General features: G+C 37.2%; 1 protein-coding gene across 3 annotated transcripts in view; it reads left to right on the forward strand.

Annotated features, from left to right (window-relative positions):
* CFAP300 (cilia and flagella associated protein 300) overlaps positions 1-21124 on the forward strand; it is a 33813-nt gene extending 12689 nt beyond the window's left edge. For 2 of the 3 annotated variants that reach the window (XM_053562339.1, XM_053562340.1), the window contains exons 4-7: positions 2625-2791; positions 10148-10320; positions 16027-16093; positions 17224-21124. In XM_053562339.1, coding sequence (XP_053418314.1) covers positions 2625-2791; positions 10148-10320; positions 16027-16093; positions 17224-17352 — 536 coding nt within the window. In that variant the 3' untranslated portion in view covers positions 17353-21124. Of the gene's footprint in view, positions 1-2624; positions 2792-10147; positions 10387-16026; positions 16094-17223 lie in introns of those variants that run through there. The other variant, XM_053562341.1, reaches the window with a different exon arrangement.
* The last annotated feature ends 598 nt before the right edge of the window (positions 21125-21722 follow it).

The following is a 21722-nucleotide window of genomic DNA, read 5'->3' on the forward strand; positions in this document are numbered from 1 at the left end:
CCTGAGCCACCGCGCCTGGCCTGAAGAAAGAATTGTTAAGCAAAAAGGAACTAAAACTTGAAGATGTAGAAAGTTTTCAACCTATCCATATGATAAATGAGAAAGTTTGTTCTGAAGAGAACACCAAGGGTACGGCTAAACAGCCATTTGATAAAGAAATTATGAGTGCATATTATAGATAAAATCACCCATTTCAAGAGAAGTCAGGAATAGAGATAGACTTGTACCAGCAAAGACACGGTTACTTTGAACTAAAGGAGCCAGAAGAAACAAGATGAGATGAAGGAAGCCCGTCAGACTTCTTAGAACCTACAGGACTGGACCATAGAGGGCCACCACCTCCATTTCAGCAGGCCAGGTAACCTTCAGCCAAAGCCTTGGAGGCCAAGCTACCCTGCAGGACCTGGGGGCCAAGTTGGATCTTCAGAGCCTTCAAATCTTTACTCCTACCCCAGTGCTCCAGAAGGCAGAGAATCAGATTAAAGAAAATGATTCTTTGACTTAAGAGCTGAAGGAATTTGTCTTGGCTGAATTATGGGGTTGCTTGATACCCATCACCCTTTCTTTATTTCCTATTTCTCTCTTTTGGAATGGAAAGTACCATCTTATTAGGTCTGTCCCACTGATGTGTTTTGGAACCACATGACTGATCTCACAGATTTACAGCTGGAGAGGAGTTCTGCCTCAGGATAAATCATACCTCAAGTATCACCCATATCTGATTTATATGATATTTAAAGAGACCTTGGGCTTTAGAATTGATGCTAGGCATTAAAGCTTTGGGGGCTATTAGAATTTTGCATGTGAGAAGAACATGAATTGGGGGGGCCTAGAGTAAAATGCTATGGTCCCATGATGCCTCACCCCTATCAAGCCCCAATTACTTTCCAAAGGCCCCATCTCTAGATACTATCACGTTGGTGGTTAGAGTTTCAATATATGAATTTTCAGGGGATACAGTTCAGACTATAACAAATAATGTATTTGTGTCTCAGATTAAGTGGTTTGAATTTAATTACTTTTTCTCACCATCCGAACCCTCTCCCCTCCCCAAATCAGAGCTAGGACAGATTAATTAAAACGTCATACCCAATGTAAGTCCCTCATCCTGCATCTACCAACCAAGCTTCAGAAACTTGTCTCTTGTTCTGTGGTCTTTCTACATTATCAGGACTACTCTATCTTTTCTATGTTCTTTTCACTTTATCAATCCCAGGAGGATTTTGCTCTGAAACAAATGGAGCATCTCTTAGCAGCAGAGCTTTTGAAATTACTGAGGCATACTCATGACCTGGCGTTAGGTGTCCCTCTTGCCTCCACACTAGGCCAGTTGTAGATTAGAATGTAGAACAACAGGTCCTAACATGACTCTAGATAGACAGCCAAAGTAGAAGTGCAAACAGGTACCAGTATTAGTTTCTATTCTAAAGCACAAGCTACTTTTCAGGTCAGAGATCCAGCCAATGTATCTAGGGAGGGGATAGACCAAGGGCCACCACTCCTGGGTTTACAGTCTCCTTAGAAGTTTGAACAAAAGAACACCACTCCCCTTTATATCTCAGTGAATCCATGTATGTACGTGTGTACTTAAGGGATAGATTGATTTTAGTGATTGAGGTAATAATAAAAGTATTTAATTTTTATGGCTTTCTGTAATTTCATAGAACCACTGGTAGCAGAAAATCCATTCCTCAAAGATAAATTCAGGAAATAAGTAATGGATTGAGGAAGGTAGGTGGGGAGAATTAAAGCTACAAGAGAAAAATAGACAAAATGCCATTATTTCAAATTTTGTTAGTTCTGAACTAGTGAAAAGTTGATTAGGGCCTGGTTTGAAATTTACTTTGACTTGGAAAACCATTTTTGTAGTAAACACTGTAAATGAGATCACAAGTAAGAAATGTTTAAATGGAGAGAAAATGTTTTCAAGATACCCTTAAGGACTTAAAAATACCCACTAATTAAAATTTTTATAGTATGAATGATAGGGCATAATATTAACACTAATGCAAAGTCATATAAAATGATTCCTGTGCTTTTTCCTATGCATTAAAAGTAGTCTAAGAACCCGCACTATGCAAAATAGTATTCTATTTTTAAGTGTTACTAATTTACATTCATCTAGTCCTGAAATGGTGAGATAATATTATAAACCTTTTTTTTTTTGAGACAAACTCTCAAGCTGTTGCTCTGAGTAGAGTGCTATGGCATCACAGCTCACAGCAACGTCAAACTCTTGGGCTTAAGCAACTCTCTTGCCTCAGCCTCCCAAGTAGCTGGGACTACAGGCACCTGCCACAGCGCCCAGCTATTTTATTGTTCTAGTTGTCATTGCTGTTTGGCAGGCCTGGGCTGGATTCGAACTCGCCAGCTCCAGTGTATGTGGTTGGTGCCCTAGCCACTAAGCTATAGGCACTGAGCCAATGTTACAAACTTTTAATGATTAATAAAAATGAACAAGTTGCAAAATAAGAATTAAATAAAATCCATAAGCTAGAGTATCTTTTAAACACATAAAAATATATCATATTTGGTTGTTTCTTAGAATCTCTGCATATTGATTTATTTTGGAAATTATTGAGAATACTAAATTAACTTATTCTTTATAAAATATCTTTTCTCAGGAACTGAAGTGAAAAAAATTGAAGCTATAAGTGTTCCTTGTACGCAGCTTTCGATGTCATTTTTTAACCGGTTATATGATGAAGATATTGTACGAGACAATGGACATATTGTTAAGTGTTTAGATTGTTTTTGTGATCCATTTCTCATTTCTGATGAGTTACGAAAAGTAAGTAAAGAATGCAAAAATTTTACAGTGGAATTTTATTTAGGAAATGCAAACTGTCAGAAACTTTTGCCGGCCTAAAGCAAATAATTTAATCTCTCAAGCCTCAGGATATTTATCTGTACAACATGGAGATGAAAATGCCCACTACCTTTTTTCTAAAATCATTGAGAAAATGAGTTGAAGCTTTTAAGTATAATTTTTAGAAAATACGAATGTTGGGCGGCCCCTGTGGCTCAGTGGGTAGGGAGCCGGCCCCATATATGGAGGGTGGCGTGTTCAAACCTGGCCCAACCAAACTGCAACAAAAAAATAGCCAGGCGTTGTGGTGGGGACCTGTAGTCCCACCCTACTCAGGTGGCTGAGGCAAAAGAATTGCCTAAGCCCAGGAGTTGGAGGTTGCTGTGAGCTGTGTGTCACCATGGCACTCTAATAAGGGCGATAAAGTGAGACTCGGTGTCTACAAAATATATATATATACATATATATATATATATATATATGAATGTTATTAAAATGAAATGTATTAGTAATATCATCATTATTATAATTATCATGTATTAAAGGTGATTAAAAATTTGGGCTTTGGCATCAAATAGACATAGGTTCAAATCCAGGCTTTCTCACTTAGTAACTGTTGTACTTCTGTAAGCATCAGTTTCTTTAACTATAAAATAATAATAATAATAATGATAATAATGCACTTAAAATGTTTAGCACAGTGCCTGGCACTTAGTTATCTTTCCATAATATTAACGACTGCTACTATTATTATTATTCTCCATTAAAAGAGAAGGGATATGTACAAGTCTAATGTATTGCAAATCTAGATAGGAATGAACTAGGAAAGCTGCTGATCTGCCATTCTGGACACAAGAATCTTATTTGTAGGAGAAAAGGAGACATCTAGCCAGTCTATGAATCTTATTTGTAGGAGAAAAGGAGACATCTAGCCAGTCTGTACATTGATCTGTACTAGGGCAATATCTAAATGTACTCATTAATTTAGTTTATGAAGAAACTAAAATTAACTTATTGAGAATAACTGAACACACAATTGAATGAGACTACATATAGTTTGTCCTTTAGTTAAAGGAGGTATCTTTATAGCTAACATGTTATAGATATTTATACTATACAAGGAGTATCTGATATTAATTTCTACTCCTGCTTACCAAAGATTGGAAATTACCATTCAGGAAATATTTGGGGTGGGTTTTCCTTCTTATAGATAGTGGTAATGTCAGCTTTTCTCTCTTATCTTACTGTTCTGCTCTGGCATAAGGGTCTGATAATATCAGATAATTTACTATAGTTTATTTTTTGAGCTTTGCTTTATTAGGAGAACATTTTATTACTAATTCAATCTCATTACTAGTTATTGGTTTGTTCAGGTTTTCTGTTTCTTCCTGATTCAATGTTGATAGGTTATACATTTGTATGTCCAGGAATTTATTCATTTCCTCTAGGTTTTCCTTTTTGTTAGCATATAGTTGTTCATAATAGGCTCTGAGGATATTTTGTATTTCTGTGGTATCAGTTGTAATGTCTCCTTTTTTGTTTCTGATTTTATTTGGATCTACTTCCTTATTTTCTTGGTTTGTCTAGTGGGTTTTTTATTTTGTTTACATTTTGAAAAATAAAATTACAGGTAAATATCCCTGATGAACATAAATGCAAAAAGCCTCAACAAAATATTAACAAACCAAATCTAACAGTACATCAAAAAAATAATATACCATGATCAAGTGGGATTTATCCCAAGGATACAAGGATGGTTCCTTGCAAATTAATAACCATGATAAATCACATCAACTGAATGAAGGACAAAAACAATATTACTATCTCAAGAAACTTAGAAAAAAAATTTATAAAAATAGTTTTGATATTTTAGTTTTATTACATTGTGGTCTAAGAAGGTATTTGTTATGATTTCAGTTTTGCAAAACTTATTGAAACCTGTTTTGTGGCCCAACATATGATCTCTCCTGGAGAATGTTCCATGTGCTGATGAGAAGAATGTGTATTCTGTAGTTGTTGAATAAAATGTTGTATACATGTCTGATAAGTTCATTTGGTCTAAAGTACAGTTTAAACCCAGTGTTTCTTTGACAGTCTAGGATGATCTGTCTAATGTGGGAAGTGGAGTATTGAAGTATTCAACTATTATTGTACTACGATCTGTTTCTCACTTTAGATCCAAAAATATCTGCTTTATATATCTGAGTGCCCTGGTATTGAGTACATACATGTTTATAGTTCTATCCTCTTGATGAACTGATCCCTTTATCATTATATAGTAGAACGTAGTTGACCACCTTCTCTACCTTAGGTCAACTTCAGGAGGTTGCTGTGCACAACATGTACATAATCAGTACAGTAGGCCTAGTTCCTTATGTTGACCAACAGTTATAGTCCCTTGCTTGGGTGGTCGACTTACAGAGGTTCTGTTCTATCTGAGAATCTTTGATCTGCCTGTATCTGGATGTATAAATCTTTCATTAGATTTAGAAAATTTTCCACTATTTGATCTGCCTGTATCTTCCACTACTTTGATCTGCCTGTATCTGGATGTATAAATCTTTCATTAGATTTAGGAAGTTTTCCACTATTATTTCACTTAATAGGTTTTCTGTGCCTTTGGATTTCTCTTTAACTTCTGGAACACACAAAATTCAAATATTTAGTTGTTTCTTGATGTTTCATATGTGATATAGGCTTGGTGCATTTTTTTTTTTTATTTTACTTTGGTTTTTGTCTGAATGGATTGTTTCAAAACATCTGTCTTCACATCGTGAAATTCTCTCTTCTTCTTGATCTATTTAATTATTGAAACTCTTAAGTGAGTATTTTATTCTATTCAGAAATAAATGTCTTGAATTCCTCTGTTCTAAGATTTTTCTTTGGGCAAGGGCATCCAAATGGGGGCAGAGGAGATCAAACTCTCACTCTTCACTGATGATATGATCTTATACTTAGAAAACTCCAGAGACTCAACCACAAAACTCCTGGAAATACAGTAACACCTCAAGGTATCAAATCAAAGTCCAAAAATTAGTAACCTTTGTATGCTCCAATAACAGCCAAGTTGAAAAGCAAATCAAGGACACAATTACCTTCACAGTAGCTTCAGAGAAAATGAAATACTTGGGAATATACCTAACAAAAGAGGTGAAGGATCTTTACAATGAGAATTATGAAACTCTAAGAAAAGAAATAGCAGAAGACATTAACAAATGGAGGAACATATTATTGTCTTGGCTAGGAAGAATCAACATTGTTAAAATGTCTGTTCTATCCAAAGCAATCTACAGATTCAATGCAATCCCAATTAAAATACCAACATCACACTTTGAGAACTGGAAAAAATGGTACTTTGTTTTCTATGGAACCAGAAAATAACTATAGGTGGAGGCATTACCCTACCAGACTTCAGGCTATATTACAAGTCCACAGTAATCAAAACAGCATGGTTTTGGCACAAAAACAGAGACATAAACATGGAACAGAATAGAAAACCAAGAGATGAAAGCAGTCTCTACTTGCCTTCTGATCTTTGAGAAACCAAACAAAAGCATACAGTGGGGAAAAGAATCCCTATTCAACAAATGGTGCTAGGCTCTGCACCTGTAGCTCAGCAGCTAGGGTGCCCCCCACATACAGGAGGGCTGGCAGGTTCAAATCCAGCCCAGGCCAGCTAAACAACAATGACAACTACAACACAAAAAATATATAACCAGGTGTTGTGGGTGCCTGTAGTCCCAGCTACTTGGGAGGCTGAAGCAAGAAAACCACTTAAGCCCAGGAGTTTGAGGTTGCTGTGAGCTGTGACACCACTCTACCGAGGGCTTATATAATGAGACGCTGTCTGAAAAAAAAAATGGTGCTAGGAGAACTGTATAACCACAAGTAAAAGACTGAAACTCAACCCATACCTTTCACCACTTACAAAAATTGGCTCAAGATGGGTAAGAGATACAAATCTAAGGCACAAAAATCTTAGAAGAAAGTATGGGAAAAACTCATGATGATGTTGGACTGGGGAAAGATTTATGATAAAGACTTTAGCAGATAAAGACTTTAGCAGCCATCACAACAACAAAAATTAACAAATGGGACTTAATTAAACTGAAAAGCTTCTACACAGCTAAGGGCACAACAAGTAAAGCAAAAGGACAACCTTCAGAAGAAGAAAAGATATTTGTAGGGTATGGATCTGACAAAGGATTGATCACTAGAATCTACAGAGAGCTCAAATTAATCAACAGAAAAAGAGCAAACAATCCCATGTATCACTGGGCAACAGACATGAACAGAATCTTCTCTGATAAAGACAGGAGAATGGCTAACAAACATTTGAAAAAGTGCCCAACATTCCTGATTGTCAGAGAAATGCAAATCAAAACCACCCTGAAATGTCACCTTACCCCAGAGAGAATAGCCCACATCACAAAGTCTCAAAGCTGCTGATGCTTGGGTGGATATAGAGAAAACACTGCTGGTGGAACTGCAAACCAATGCAACTTTTTTGGAAGAAAGTATGGAGAATCCTCAAAAAACTCAAATTAGACCTCCCATTTGATTCTGCAATCCCATTACTAGGCAGAAGGAAAAAAATCCTTTTATTATAAGATCATTTGCACTAGATGTTTATCACAGCTCAATTTACAATTGCCAAAATGTGGAAACAACCTGAATGCCCACCAACACAGGAATGGATTAACAAGGTGTGGTTTATGTATATCATGGAATACTATTCAGCCATTAAAAAAGATGGAGACTTTACATTTTTTGTATTAACCTGGTTAGAGTTGAAATACATTCTTCTTAGTAAAGCAATACAAGAATGGAGAAGCAAGAATCCAATGCACTCAACTCTAATATGAAGCCAATAGATGATCTAATACATACCCAATAAGAGAAAAACACAAATCAAGATGAGGTCAGGGGAACGAGAGAGTGGGGAGAGGGGAGCAGGAAGGGGGATGGAGGGTTATGGGGTAGGGCACAGCTCTTGAGGGTGGGACACAATTATAAGAGGGACTTTACATAACAAATGCAAACAGTGTAACCTAATTCTTTGTACCCTCAACCTGAAACAATTAAAAAAAGGTTTCTCTTTGGTTCTTTTTCATGATATCTATTTCTTTGGTGAATTTCTCGTTTATATCTTGAATTATTTTTCTGATTTTTTTGTATTTGTGTTCTTTTATATCTCCTGCTTTGTTTAATATTAAGTTGTTTTCTGGAATTTCATAAATTTCTTTTTGATTGGAATCTATTGCTGGAGAATTAATGTGTTCCTTTGGAGAGATCATATTTCCCTGCTTTTTCATATTTCTGTGTCTTTACATTGATATCTATGTATCTGGCATAACAGTCATTTCTTTCAACTTCTTGGATTGACTTTTGTAGAAGACTTTTTACTGGATATATGGTGCTGATTGGGTAGCCACGTTGGTTTTGACTCTGAGTATGTGCAATAGTATAGTCTCTGTATGATTTCTTCAGCTGTATGCGGCATCAGTGGTGTCTGCAATTTCCTCAGAGTCTTAGGCTACAGTTGTTGGTCAAAGTTGTGGTTTGCTGAGGACAGGAACAACACATGGGTCAGTCCTCAGGCACCAAGAATGACAGCAGTCTAAACATGCCTGTCCTTCAGTCCCCAGGCAGCATATGCAGGCACCAGTGTTTGTTCAAGCAGGTAAATTCTAGAGCCTCCAGGTAGCTGCTTGGGTGCTGGCAATGGCAGTGGTAGGTCAGGTGGGTGGAAACATCCTTGGGCCCTTGGGCAGTATGCATGGCATGAGCAGTGGACACAGCAGTGGTAGAATAACCGTCGGGCTTCCAGGTGGCATACTGTTCTGTTAACAGTGGCTTCAGTGGTTTGGGCACACCAATCCCCAGCCCCCTAGTTGGCATGTGCAGGTAGGTGCTAACTGTGTTGATAGTGGCTGGCTAGGAGGGCTAATTTTCAGGGCCCCATGAGGAGTACACAGATTCAGTGGTAGTAGATGGGATGGGTGATCCTCAGATTTGGCCACAGGGAGAGAAGGGCAGTGCCAGGCTGGGCGGGGCTGTTGTTAGGTCCTCCAGTGGTGTGCAGGCTACAGGCTGTGGTATATGGGGCAGCATGATCCCCAGTGGAGTGTTCTGGTGGCAGCAGCAGCAGTAGGGGTGTTGAACTGTTAGAGCCTGTCCTCAGCGTGTGCTAAGGCTCTACTGCTTAGAGGGGGTGGTTGCTATCAGTAGCAGCAGCTGTACTGAATTCCAGTGTTCCCTTTTAGATGCTCTATTTGAAACGTGATTATCTCCTTTGTGATTTTGGTTCTTCATGGAGAGGTGAGTGCAGGTGCCTCTAGTCAGCCATCTTCAAGCCCCTCCACCTAGTGTTCTTTATATGTATTTGTCTCCTTTTTCACCTTATTTCCTGGTTATCTTATTATCTTTTTCTTACGATTTTGATCTTACTTTATCTATTTTGTGTTATTAGATATTTTACATTCTTCTTTAAAGTGCATGGGATATAAACAATTCAATAAAAGAAATACTGGTTATAGTTTACATTCATCACTTTGTTCATGCCTACTAGGTCAAATAAATGAATCAGTTGTCTATAAGGCCAATGTATAAGAAACACTAAGAATACAGTTGCACTAAAACAATTATTAAACATACGAGCTAGAATGAAAAAATAGAGTGAAAGATGGGGAGACTTAGCTGCTTTAGTTTAAAATTTGATTTGTTGCTTTCATTGAATATCACTACTGAATGATAAGTGCAGGTTGCTGGTCACTCTCTTCTATTGCCTCAGGATTGGTTCTTAAAATAGGTATAAGATTATTTTTAAATATATAAATTGAAATTTTTTAGCCAAGGGTTGTGATTGACGCCTGTAGTCCCAGCTACAGAAGGCTGAGGCAAGAGAATCGCTTAAGCCTGAGAGTTTGAGGTTGCTGTGAGCTGTGATGCCATGGTGCTCTACTAATCATAGTGAGATTCTGTCTCAATAAAAAAGTGGGGGTGGGGGCTCTGTGCCCCTAGCACAGTGGGTATGGTGCCACAGGTTCAAGCCAGCCCAGGCCAGCTAAACAACAATGACAACTGCAACAGCAACAAAAAATAGGCATGTGGCGGGCACCTATAGTCCCAGCTACTTGGGAGGCTGAGGCAAGAGAATCACTTAAGCCCAAGAGTTTGAGGTTTCTGTGAGCTGTGACGCCATGGCACTCTACCAAGGGCAACAAAGTAAGACCCTTGTCTCCAAAAAAATAAATAAATAAATAAATTGAAATTTTTGAAAAGATAAAAATTAGAGCCTTGAGTTATGTTACATTAAGATGAATTTTATCATCTTAGGTTTTGCTAATGGAAGACTCGGAAAAATATGAAGTATTCAGCCAGACAGACAGAGAAGAGTTCCTGTTTTGTCTTTTCAAACATCTTTGCCTTGGTGGAGCCCTTTGTCAGTATGAAGATGTGATTAACCCATATCTGGAAACAGCAAAGCTTATCTATAAGGATCTGGTGAGGTAAAGTTGCTAGATCCCAATATGTAAATCTCAAGTTAATAGAGTAAGTTATTTGTTTAACCATGATGGGGTTATATAGCTTATCTTTGAGGTCATAGTAACAACCAAAGTTTGTAAAAATAGCCCTACCCTGACCCTCTCTTGTAACTTCCTCCCTCTCTTCCAGGCTAGAAAGATTTCTAGATTTTCCTGCCTCTCTTACTTCTCTGTCTTCTCTTTGTTCATCTGTCTCTTTTCTTTGTTTTCTCATTCACACCTGTCACCTACTCTGTCCCTTACTAGCAACTGCCATCTTGCAGGCCTTCTTTATTTATTTATTTATTTTTTTTTCTTACTAGGCCTCCTTTTACATCTCAAAGGACAATAAGAGATTCCTGGGAGGGGAGATTCCTCAGGATATTTGTGTTTGCTTGAATAATAGTAAAAAATCATTAACCTTTGTTCTAGAGAGGTGGAAGAATTTTCATCTAGGTGTAATCTTTACCTTTCAAATTAGTCCCAAAGCTGTACAGTTTGTTTCAGGTATTCTAGTAGAGTTTTTTTTTTTTTCTTTCTTTCTTTTTGAAAATCAAGTAAGAATTAAAACCTTAAGAAAAATCTTTTTCTCTTTTCTTTTTTCGAGATAGGGTCTTATTTTGTCACCCTGTCTAGAGTACAGCAACACTATCATAGCTCACTGTAATCTCAAACTTCTAAGCTGAAGCCATACCTAGGCGTATAGGCTAATTTTTTTATTTTCACTCTTACACAGGCTGGTCACAAACTCCGGGCCTCCCAAAGTGCTTGGATGATAGGCACGAGCCACTGAGCCCACCAAACATTTCTTATTTATGCTTTTATTTTAATTGAAATGAATATTCTTTCATTGGGCTTTTCAATTATGAAGATTTTAGATCATCTTTATAGGCAAAGAAGATAGAAGAAAAAGCAAAGGTCCTATAATTCAGTTATATAATTTTACTTTAAGAAGAAAACAATAGAATGAGCTTCTCATCAGATTCATCATTATTAGTGTACTTATACTGAGCACTTTCGTTCTCATAACCATTCCATATGTCATATACTGTACAGCAAACGCATAATTTAGTTATTTTGTTTATTTAGTTTACTACTGATAGGATTTTAAAAATATAAAAATATAGTCATAATCTCTCTAATTTTAATGAAAAAGTTATTGTGTCAATACATAAAATTTGTATAGAGAAGAAGAAATTTTAGAAACAGAATTTCAGAAAAAGCGTACACATACCCTATATGCAACATATCCTGTCAATCACTTGCAAATCATGTAAACCTGCTAGGCCCCTTCTAGCACTCCCTGAACATCCTCCCCTGAGACAGACACACACACATACAGCCACTGCAGCGTGCTGAGCCCCGTCAGTCACATGAGCCTGTGGAATTCCTCAATACTATGTGCTATGCAGGAGGAGATTCTATTGGCAATGTGTGAAATAGAAACAACTTTCGAACCTGAACACTGAAAAAACTGTTAGAAACTATGGTTTTCCCCCAATAGTCCCTTCCTTAGATTCTTACCTGTGATTCTCTTCTACATTTTGGGTGCTAAGGAAAAGTATGACTCAAAGAGTGATAGCCACTAATCAAATGAGGAGCCAAAATTCATGACATCTTACAAGAAGAAAAGAAATTGTCTCCATGGAATCACTTAATCAGGCAACAAACAAATATTAATATTGTGCATAGAACTGTAAAGAGGCTACAAGAGGTGCATCAGACAGTCCAGTCCTTGGCCTTAAGGAAACTGCAACAAACTAATGCTTTAAATTATCAGCCAGGCACAGTGGTTCACACCTATAATCCTAATATTTTGGGAGGCCAAGGTGGAAGGATAGCTTGAGGCCAGGAGTTCAAAACTAGCCTGAGCAGCATAGCAGAACCCCATTTTTACAAAATAGATGAGGTGTGTTTGGTAAATAAGTATGGTGGCTGTAGTGCACCTGTAGTTCCAGCTACTCAGGATTGCGCATTCCAGTCCAGGACATAGAGCAAGACTCCTTTTCTAAATAAATAAATAAATAGATGTAAAGTGACTAATCTTTCATAAGTAATATTTTTAAAGTAAATTTTTTTTTTTAGTTTTTTGCCAGGGCTGGGTTTGAACCCGCCACCTCCGGCATATGGGACCAGCGCCCTACTCCTTGAGCCATAGGTGCCGCCCCTAACGTAAAATTTTTTGTATAACCAAATATTTAGTTATTTATAGGTAAATGTTTTCAGCTCCTTACAATGAATACCCCCAAGAGCTCAAAAGAGGAAATTGGCAATGTGAGTGTGAGTAGTCAGGAAGTTTTTTTTTGTTTTGTTTTGAGACAGAGTCTCACTGTGTCGCCCTGGGTAGAGTGCCGTGGCGTTACTGCTCACAGCAACCTCAAACTCTTGGGCTAAAGCGATTCTCCTGCCTCAGCATCGCAAGTAGCTGGGACTACTATGTTTTTTTTTGTTGTTGTTATTGCAATTGTCATTGTCGTTTAGCTGGTCCAGGCTGGGTTTGAACCCACCAGCCTCAATGCATGTGGCTGGTGCTGTAATCGCTGTGCTGTGGGCGCAGAGCCTACTCAGGGAAGTTTTGAGGAAAGAAAATCCATGAGGACACCAAGGAGGAGGGCAGTCTATTCCCACCTTAGAGGAGAAGCATTAGAAGTCTGTCATGCTGGGAGAGTCTGGGAAAGAGAGTAGCCCAGTTACAGCAGTACATTTCTTCGAGAACAATTAAATATTTCTCTGATGATCTAAGTTTAAGTATGCTTATGAATTTCTTTGCTGAATGAGGAGAGTATATGAAATTATCCTTCCAAAGCAACTTCAGTAGAAATTTATGATCAAAGTAAATATTTACTTATTTAAGATGGCTTAGGTGCCAACACAAAGCAATTGAATGGATTAAATGATGTCAAAGTTCCTTAAGAGTTATGTTGGCTTGCTTATTAAACATGTACTACTTGTGGCTCTTCTAATATTAGTCATGATTTGGGTCAGATCCATTGTTATTTTATTAAGGCCACAGCTTTTAGTGGTAAAGGTATAAAATGAGAAGCCAAGGCAGGTGGATTGCCTGAACTCATGAGTTCAAGACAGCCTGAGCAAGAGCAAGATCCCATCTCTACTAAAAATAGAAAAACTAGCCAGGTGTGATAGTGGGTGCCTGTAGTCCCAGCTACTTGGGAAGCTGAGGCAAGAGGATCACTTGAACCCAAGAGATTGAAGTTGCACTCACTCAGGGCAACAAAGTAAGACTCTGTCTCAAAAAATAATAATAATAATGGATCAGTGTAGCAGTTGTCAAGGAATGTTTAAGTAGTGGAGGAATAGGTGGAACTTGAAATTTCTTTAGTAATTTTTCAGAATTCTGAGCCACATGAAGTCATTTGTGTAAGCCATTATAATAAAGAAGGATATTATTTCCTATTTCTTTACTTGAATTTTGGGTATTTTTGCATGTTTTAGAAAAACCTCTGCTACCTTTCTCATTGTACATGTATTAGCTACTTTACAGTGTCTAACCTGTGCTTGCAGATAAAATCATCACTAATCCATTCTAGCAAGTTCGACCTTTTATGTTAGTGTATTTCCAAATCATTAATATAATTATACTTTTTAATGCATTGAATGGAAATTATATTCTAGCATCCTTAAAAATTATAGTTATCAGGGCGGCGCCTGTGGCTCAAGGAGTAGGGCGCCGGTCCCATATGCTGGAGGTGGTGGGTTCAAACCCAGCCCCAGCCAAAAAAAACAAAAAAAAATTATAGTTATCTGAGAATAGTGTGAGTGATGACAAAGATCTGATACAATGCAGTTATTAGTATAAAACCACAGGGCACTAATATCACTTTACATTTCCTTTTTTTTTTCTTAAAAAATAAGGACAGGCAATTCAGTAGTTGCTTGGCCTACAAAAAATTAGATAAATTATTTTAGAGATATTTAAAGTAATAGTGGCATAGGAACAGAGGGTGAATGGAATAGAATGGAATAATATGATTTATTTCTGTTAGTAACCAACTTCTAACATGTAATGTACAAATAGTAGTTTCCTTTTTATATGGTACATGTTAATATCTTTTTAGATGATTGTTCAAGTATCAAATACTAAATTTTCCTCTAAGCTGGTTTGAGAAGCACAAACTTTTACAAAGGGCTTTTTTTTTTTTTTCAGTTTTTAAACTGGGAAATAATTTACCTAGAGTGAAATGAACCAAGCATAAATATACATACAGCTTAGTGAATTTTTATATATGTTTCTACCACATAACCACCTCAGATCAAGATTTAGAGTTAGATATAGCCATAGATATGTTCTTTATTTTGATCTAGGTAGTTGTATAGATGTATACAAATATTTTATATTTAGTATAGACCCCCTTGAATTAAACACAAAATTTTTAATTATAGTCTTGAGCTTTTTTTTTTTTTTTTGTAGTCTTGAACTTTTGAGCAGTGTATCTTTGGTATTAGAAAAAAAAAAAAGAAAATGAACTTACGTCAAAATATTTGGAAATCAGTTTTTGTTGTTTTTTTTGTTTGTTTGTTTTGGCTGGGGCTGGGTTTGAACCCGCCACCTCTAGCATATGGGACTAGCGCCCTACTCCTTGAGCCACAGGCGCCACCCATGGAAATCAGTTTAATCATATGGCTCCTAGGTTTAAGTCAGGTGAAATGTCTAGTTGAGATGAAAACCGCCTATAAATTTTGAACCCTGAAATGGCTGGGGCTGGTCATCCCCAAAAGGTCCATGAGATCGAACGTACACACAGAGTTCACCTTCCTCCTCTCCCTCTTTTCTCTTTCTCTGTTACTTTTACATATGTAGTAGAGCAGAATTAATACTTTCACCTGATGAAGTCGGGGAGTGTATGTTCCTTTTTAAATTTTACCTATACATATCACACTTGTGGAACACCTTTTGATCCATATGTATTTATAGAATGTGCATGTATGGGATAAACAGCTGAGGCATAGGGGAAAAAGGACTGGACTCTGAGTCGCTTGGATTCTGTTGCAGAAATACCACTTTTATTTATATTATCTTAATTATATCACTAACTCCTCTAGTTCTATTGTCTGTAAAACTGGCAAAATCATGCCTATCTCATTGTGTTGTGTGGTCTTTAAATGAAGTATATAGAGATAGTTTACAGATTGTAAAATGCTATGAATATAAAGTCTGTATTTACATAGAGGTAACAAATACATAAATCTTTATCTGTAGCTTATTTCTTCAATCCTCAGTTGACTGAGATTCAGAGAGTTACTCTTGCCCAAAGTGAAATAACATATCAGTGGCAGAACTGGCATTTGTATTTAGGTTCTTAAAGTCTTCATTGTAGTGCTGTGTGCTTTTATCTACCCATTATGCCTGTCTATGCTTCAGTCTGACTTTTCTGAGTCCCTACTTATTCAATAATTGTCCCTGTGGCCTAGGAGAGTCGTTTCATCATCTGAGTCTTAGGCTGATCTCAAACCTTCTAACTATAAAATTCAATTTTCCGCTATTTCAATTTAGCTGGCCTTGCCCATCCTTGGATGAAGCCTCAGATGCCATTGTTTCAAAACCTTTTAATTGTATATTATTTATTTCCACATTCTATATGAATAGGAAAACTTAAATACTAAAAGGGATCGTTACTTAAAATATATCAATGCTCATTATGTATTAAATATACCTTTCCCCCCCTTTTTTAGTGTTCGTAAGAATCCTCAAACCAAGAAGATACAAATCACCTCTTTTGTCTTCAAAGTTACAGCCTATGTAAGTGTGAGGGAAATTTGAAACTAGACAATTAAATTACTTGTTGTTAGTAGAGTTGTTACAACTGGAATGTTATGTCTAGAAGAAAAAACATTAATATTTAGGGCTTTTGTTTGGAGAACAGCTTGAACTTCTTTCCTTGGCTTCCTTTCTGTCATCTGTATCTAATAATATTCCTATTTATTTTAGGGTTAAATCTGTGACTCCAGTGGAGTAAAACACTATTCTCTAGGCTGTCAAACCATAATGTATAAGGCAAATGTGTAAGAATGCCATAAGTGACTTTATATCACAGAATCTGATTCTTGAATTTTAGTATCATACAAAAGATATTACTTAGGAAGCAGTTTTGAAATATCTTCATTCTGTCACTTACCAAACATGTGTATCACCTAGTGAGCTGTGCGAGGTCACAGTGATAAGCAAAAGAAACAATCCCTGCCCTCACAGTACATAGGGACCATATTCTAAAAACAAATAATATAGAAGAAAATTGCTAAATAAAAATTTTGCATTATTAGCACTTTAAAAGTACTTTTTAAAAATGATATGATTTCTCTTTGTAATAAAAGTTTCTTAAGGACAAAAAGTATGCATGTATATATAGTACATATGTGTTCCTATCATAGTAGACTATATTGTCAGTAAATATTTTAAAATGTTAGTGGCTCAGTGCCTGTAGCTCAGGCAGTGGCAGGTGCCTGTAGTCCCAGCTACTCAGGAGGCTGAGGCAAGAGAATCGCTTGAGCCCAGGAGTTTGAGGTTGCTGTGAGCTGTAATGCCACGGCACTCTACCCAGGGCGATAGCTTGAGACTCTGCCTCAAAAAAAAAAAAAAATTAGTTAACTGCCAATTTTTGTTTGAGATTTTATGTATATTTCATGATATTTTGACAGAAAGTTTGTAAGAGTCAAATATGTTAATTATCATTTAGATGTAGTTGTAAAGCCAGCACGGGGTTCAGGTCCATAATCCCAGCACTTTCAGAAGTGGAGGAGGGAAGATCACTTGAGCCAGGGATTTGAGGCTGTAGTGAGCTCTGATGAGGCCACTGCATTCCAGTTTAAATGAGAGAGTGAGACTGTCTTAAAAAAAAAGTATACTAAATAACTTAAGTTTATCTTTTTCAGGATACTTCCGGAATGTGCTACCCTTCAACAAAGAATCATGAACAAACATTTTCTTATTTTATTGTGGATCCTATCAAGCGTCACGTTCATGTTTTATACCACTGCTATGGTGTGGGGGAAATGTCTTAATGCTCTTGCAGATTATATCTACTATTTTTTATCATTTTTGTATTTTAATACTAGTTTATATATAAATATTACTTGCAAATTAATTCAAGAAAAATGTAAAGATGCTACTTAGAGCAGAAGAAAGCAAACACCTAGATGCCTTTCTTTAAATTTGTCTGGAATAGGGCCGTGCTTGTGGCTCAAAGGAGTAGGGCACTGGCCCCATATGCCGGAGGTGGTGGGTTCAAACCCAGCTCCGGCCAAAAACTGCAAAAAAAAAAGTAAAATTTGTCTGGAATACTAACTGGGATTCAAATTTCATTCCTAATAAAATCTATACCAAAAAAAGTTATGGAATCTTTAAAGAAAGTTACTAGGAACTAAAAAGTCTAGTTCATATTTGTTGTATTAAAATTTGAGTGAGTCCTCAATTTTCCATATATTGTATTTTAGAAGCTAATTAATTTGTAATTGAAATTATAGCATAAAACTATATCTCTGCTACTGAACATTAATATGAACTGTTAGTTTATTTAACCTATTTCATTTAATAAAATTTCCTTCATTGTATAAGGGTTTATTTCTATCTCTACAGCTAGGAAAAGCATAACAATTCTTTTGTTTCATTTGTTCCACTTAAAATTCTTAATTAAAAAAAGTGTTCTGGCTGGGATGGTGTCTCACACCTGTAATCCTAGCACTCTGGGAGGCTGAGGCCAGTGGATTGCTTGAGCTCAGGAGTTGGAGACCAGCCTAAGCAAGAATAAGACCCATCTCTAAAAAACATAGCCAGGTGTTCTAGTGGGCATCTGTAGTCCCAGCCGCTCAGGAGGCTGTATCAATAGGATTATTTGAGCCCAGGAGTTTGAGGTTGCTGTGAGCTATGATGGCATAGCACTCTACCAAGGGTCACAAAGTAAAACTGTCTCAAAAAAATAAAATAAAATAAAATTTTTTTTTAATTTTTAAATGTTCTGAAAGTAATTGTAAATTTTTTATCCCATAATAAATTAAAACTTGAGCATCCCCATAGCTAATACAAGAGCTATGTGTAAAGAGCTATGTGTAACAGAGAAGGTTGCTCTGATAATATTACTAAATTGGCAAAAGAGTGAGAAGTTTCTTAATACTGTCCCCCTTACATTCAAAGAATAAATGTGTAACGTAGGGTTTTTTAAATGAAAAAAGTAAATGTCATATATCCCATAGGTGATAGCCTACAAGAATTATTGAGACTTGGAGGATTAGCAAGTTTGAAATTATGTTTCTGTTTTGTAGAAATAAAGATGATAAACTTGGATTTGAAACTGGATTTGAATCTGGAAGGCAGCTAGAAATTCTGGTACAGAGATAAGGAGAGAGAGTTTGTTTTACTTCTAATACCTAGCACAATGACTTGTCACGTTAAATGTTTATTGAATGAATAATCACTTTCCAGATATGTTCATAATATCTACAGAATTTTTTTAAATGATACAAATAGCTGGGCATAATGGCTCACATCTATAATCTTAGCACTCTGGGAGGCCAAGGTGAGTGGATTGCCTGAGCTCATAAGTTCAATACCAGTGTGAGCCAGAATAAGACCTCATCTCTAAAAATAGGTAGGTGCTTTGGCAGGCACCTGTAGTCCCAGCTACTCGGGAGGCTGAGGCAAGAGCCCAGGAGTTTGAGGTTGCTGTGAGCTATGACACCACAACACTTTACCTAGAGTGACCAAGTGAGACTGTCTCAAAAAAAATAAAATAAAAATGATATAAATACATAAAGTCAAGAACTAAAATGTCTATTGGCAAATCTGGAGACCCCTCTCAGTCAAACAGTTGGCTAATCGGTAATTCTTTAATACTAATTGTTTGCAAGGACGGTCAGGTCACTTTGGGGAAATATACACTCCCTATAAACCTAGTAGGGAGGATAACCTCTGAGAATGTGACCACTGTTAAATTTTGCCTAACACTGCCTTCTTATATATTTTAAGTTCAGTCTAATATTTCTCCACATAGTGAACTGTAACCTAACTGGATATGTAACCTACTCTTGTGCCAATCAAGTTTTAGCCAGAGTCAGCCAACTGTTCAAACTTCGTTTAAATAAGACAAACACCAAACTATAAGAATCCAGCTGTTTGTGTTCCTCTTTCCATTTTCTGTGCATCACTTTTCTTTTTCTGTCCATAAATCCTCTCCCACCATACAGCAGCACTGGACTTTCTCTTAAGCTATTCTGATTCAGGGACACTTCCTGATTCACTAATCAGTCTTTGCACAGTTAAACTCTGTTAAATTTGATTTGTCTGAAGTTTTTCTTTCAGCGTCTTAGTGATTGTTACATGAATTCAGAGATAGAAGAGATTGCTGTGATTTAGACCTAAGAAAGGCTTGGTTTGGCTTCTATGGAAAGACTGGTAGGGTTCCAGGGATTGAAGAGGGGGGCAGCTGAAGGGGGTGCGTGAAGGGTGCTGTCGGCCTGGGCCTAGATGAGAGTGGAGAGGCCAAAGATGTGAAAATGACACTAAGAAACTACCAGTATTTTTTCTCAGCTCTAAAGGTGGCGGTAGAGAGCACTTTTGAAGAAAGATTACTTCATTGCTTTGGGAAAATCATTTTAATGACCCGTATGTGATTATGTAAATGATTGGGTTCTTAATTCTGCCATTACTTCCTTTTTTTTTTTTTTTTTTTGAGACAGAGTCTTACTCTGTTGCCCTGGGTAGAGGGCAGTGGCACCATAGCTCACAGCAACTTCAAATTCCTGGGTTCAAGCCATCCTCTCAGCTGGCTGGGACTACAGGTGTCTGTCATCACACCTGGGTAATTTTTCTATTTTTAGTAGAGATGGTGTTTTGGTCTTGCTCAGGCTGGTCTTGAACTCCAGAGCTCAAGCAATCTACCTGTCTCACCCTCCCAAAGTACTAGGATTACAGACAAGAATCACCATGCCCAGGCCTCCCATTACTTCTTGCTACATGACCTTGAGCTAGTTACTTAACCTTTGTGTACCTTAGCTGTCTTTTCTTTTCTTTTTTTTTTTTGAGACAGAGTCTCACTATGTCATCCTGGGTAGAATGCTGTGGTATCACAGCTCACAGCAACCTCTAACTCTTTGGCTTAAGCGATTCTCTTGCCTAGGCCTCCAAAGTAGCTGGGACTACAGGCACCTGCCACAATGCAGAGCTATTTTTTTTGTTGGAGTTGTCATTATTTGCCAGGCCCAGGCCAGGTTCGAACTCGCCAGCTCCAGTGTATGTGGCTGACGCCCTAGCCGCTGAGCTACAGGCGTCGAGCCCTTAGTTGTCTTTTGTGTAAAATGGAGAAAATAATAGGACTCTCTTATAGGTTATTTTGAAAATTATGTGAATTAATACATATATTGAGCATAGAACATTGCCAAGCCCATAGTTTAAGTGCTTATAAATTTGGACTGTATTCAGTCTTTTTTGAAGAAATATGAAAAAAGCTAAACTGTCTACATAATAATGCAATAAGTTGTCTTCCATAGGATCAGAATTGCTTTTCTACAGATTATTATTAATTTGACTAAACAGACTGTAAGAGACAGGAAAATGGATTTTCCTGTCTGGGGACCCTAGAGAATGTCAAGATCAAGAGCCTGAATGCCACATATTTCTTTGGCAGAAGAAATTTTGTACATTTGGAATTATTTGCTCAGCTATTTGTAGTAGTTTGTTTAACCTCTGTCTCTCATGAAAACAATTGTGTCTTTTTCATTTACCCTGGTTTCCCCAAAACCTAACACACTGCCTGGCACTTGAAAGACAATAAATATTCATTTTCTCTGACTGACAGAGTCCATTTGATGGAGACAAGCTCATCTTTGAAGTGTGGAAAGTGAGCGAAGAGGACGGGTTGGCATCTGAGGTCGGAGTGCATTGCTGTGGAACCCTCCTCTGTAGGGGCTTAGCTGCTGACTCTAGCAGCTTTCATATCTAGGTGCTGATCTTAAGTTTTCTGCGCAGTAGTCCCATTAGTTATCCCTAAACCTTTTGTTAAATTTTGCAAACTGTTATAGTCTGGATTTAGCTGTCCAGCAATGTGCCTGGGGCAAAACTGTCCCTATTTCCAATAGCCAATGGAAGCAGCTTTTAAAAAGCAAACTGTGATCAACTGAGAGTGGAGTTGTTGTCTGGGTGAGACCACTGACTATAGTAACAAGTGACAACAGAGTGATGTTCTGGGACTTGAGAACATTTTTCAAAAATTTCAGAAGTTACTTAAAGAGAAGCATCTTACAGAATTGTAATTTGGACATTAAAACGAGACTTGGGTTGAAGAATGGAGGACTTGGGACATTTAGGTCCCATGAGCAAAAATAAATACAAAGGCGCAAAAACTCAAGGTAGTTTAGGTGGACGTGTAGTTAAAACTAAA

Source organism: Nycticebus coucang, chromosome 14 (assembly GCF_027406575.1).
Source record: "Nycticebus coucang isolate mNycCou1 chromosome 14, mNycCou1.pri, whole genome shotgun sequence".
Taxonomy (NCBI): Eukaryota; Metazoa; Chordata; class Mammalia; order Primates; family Lorisidae; genus Nycticebus; species Nycticebus coucang.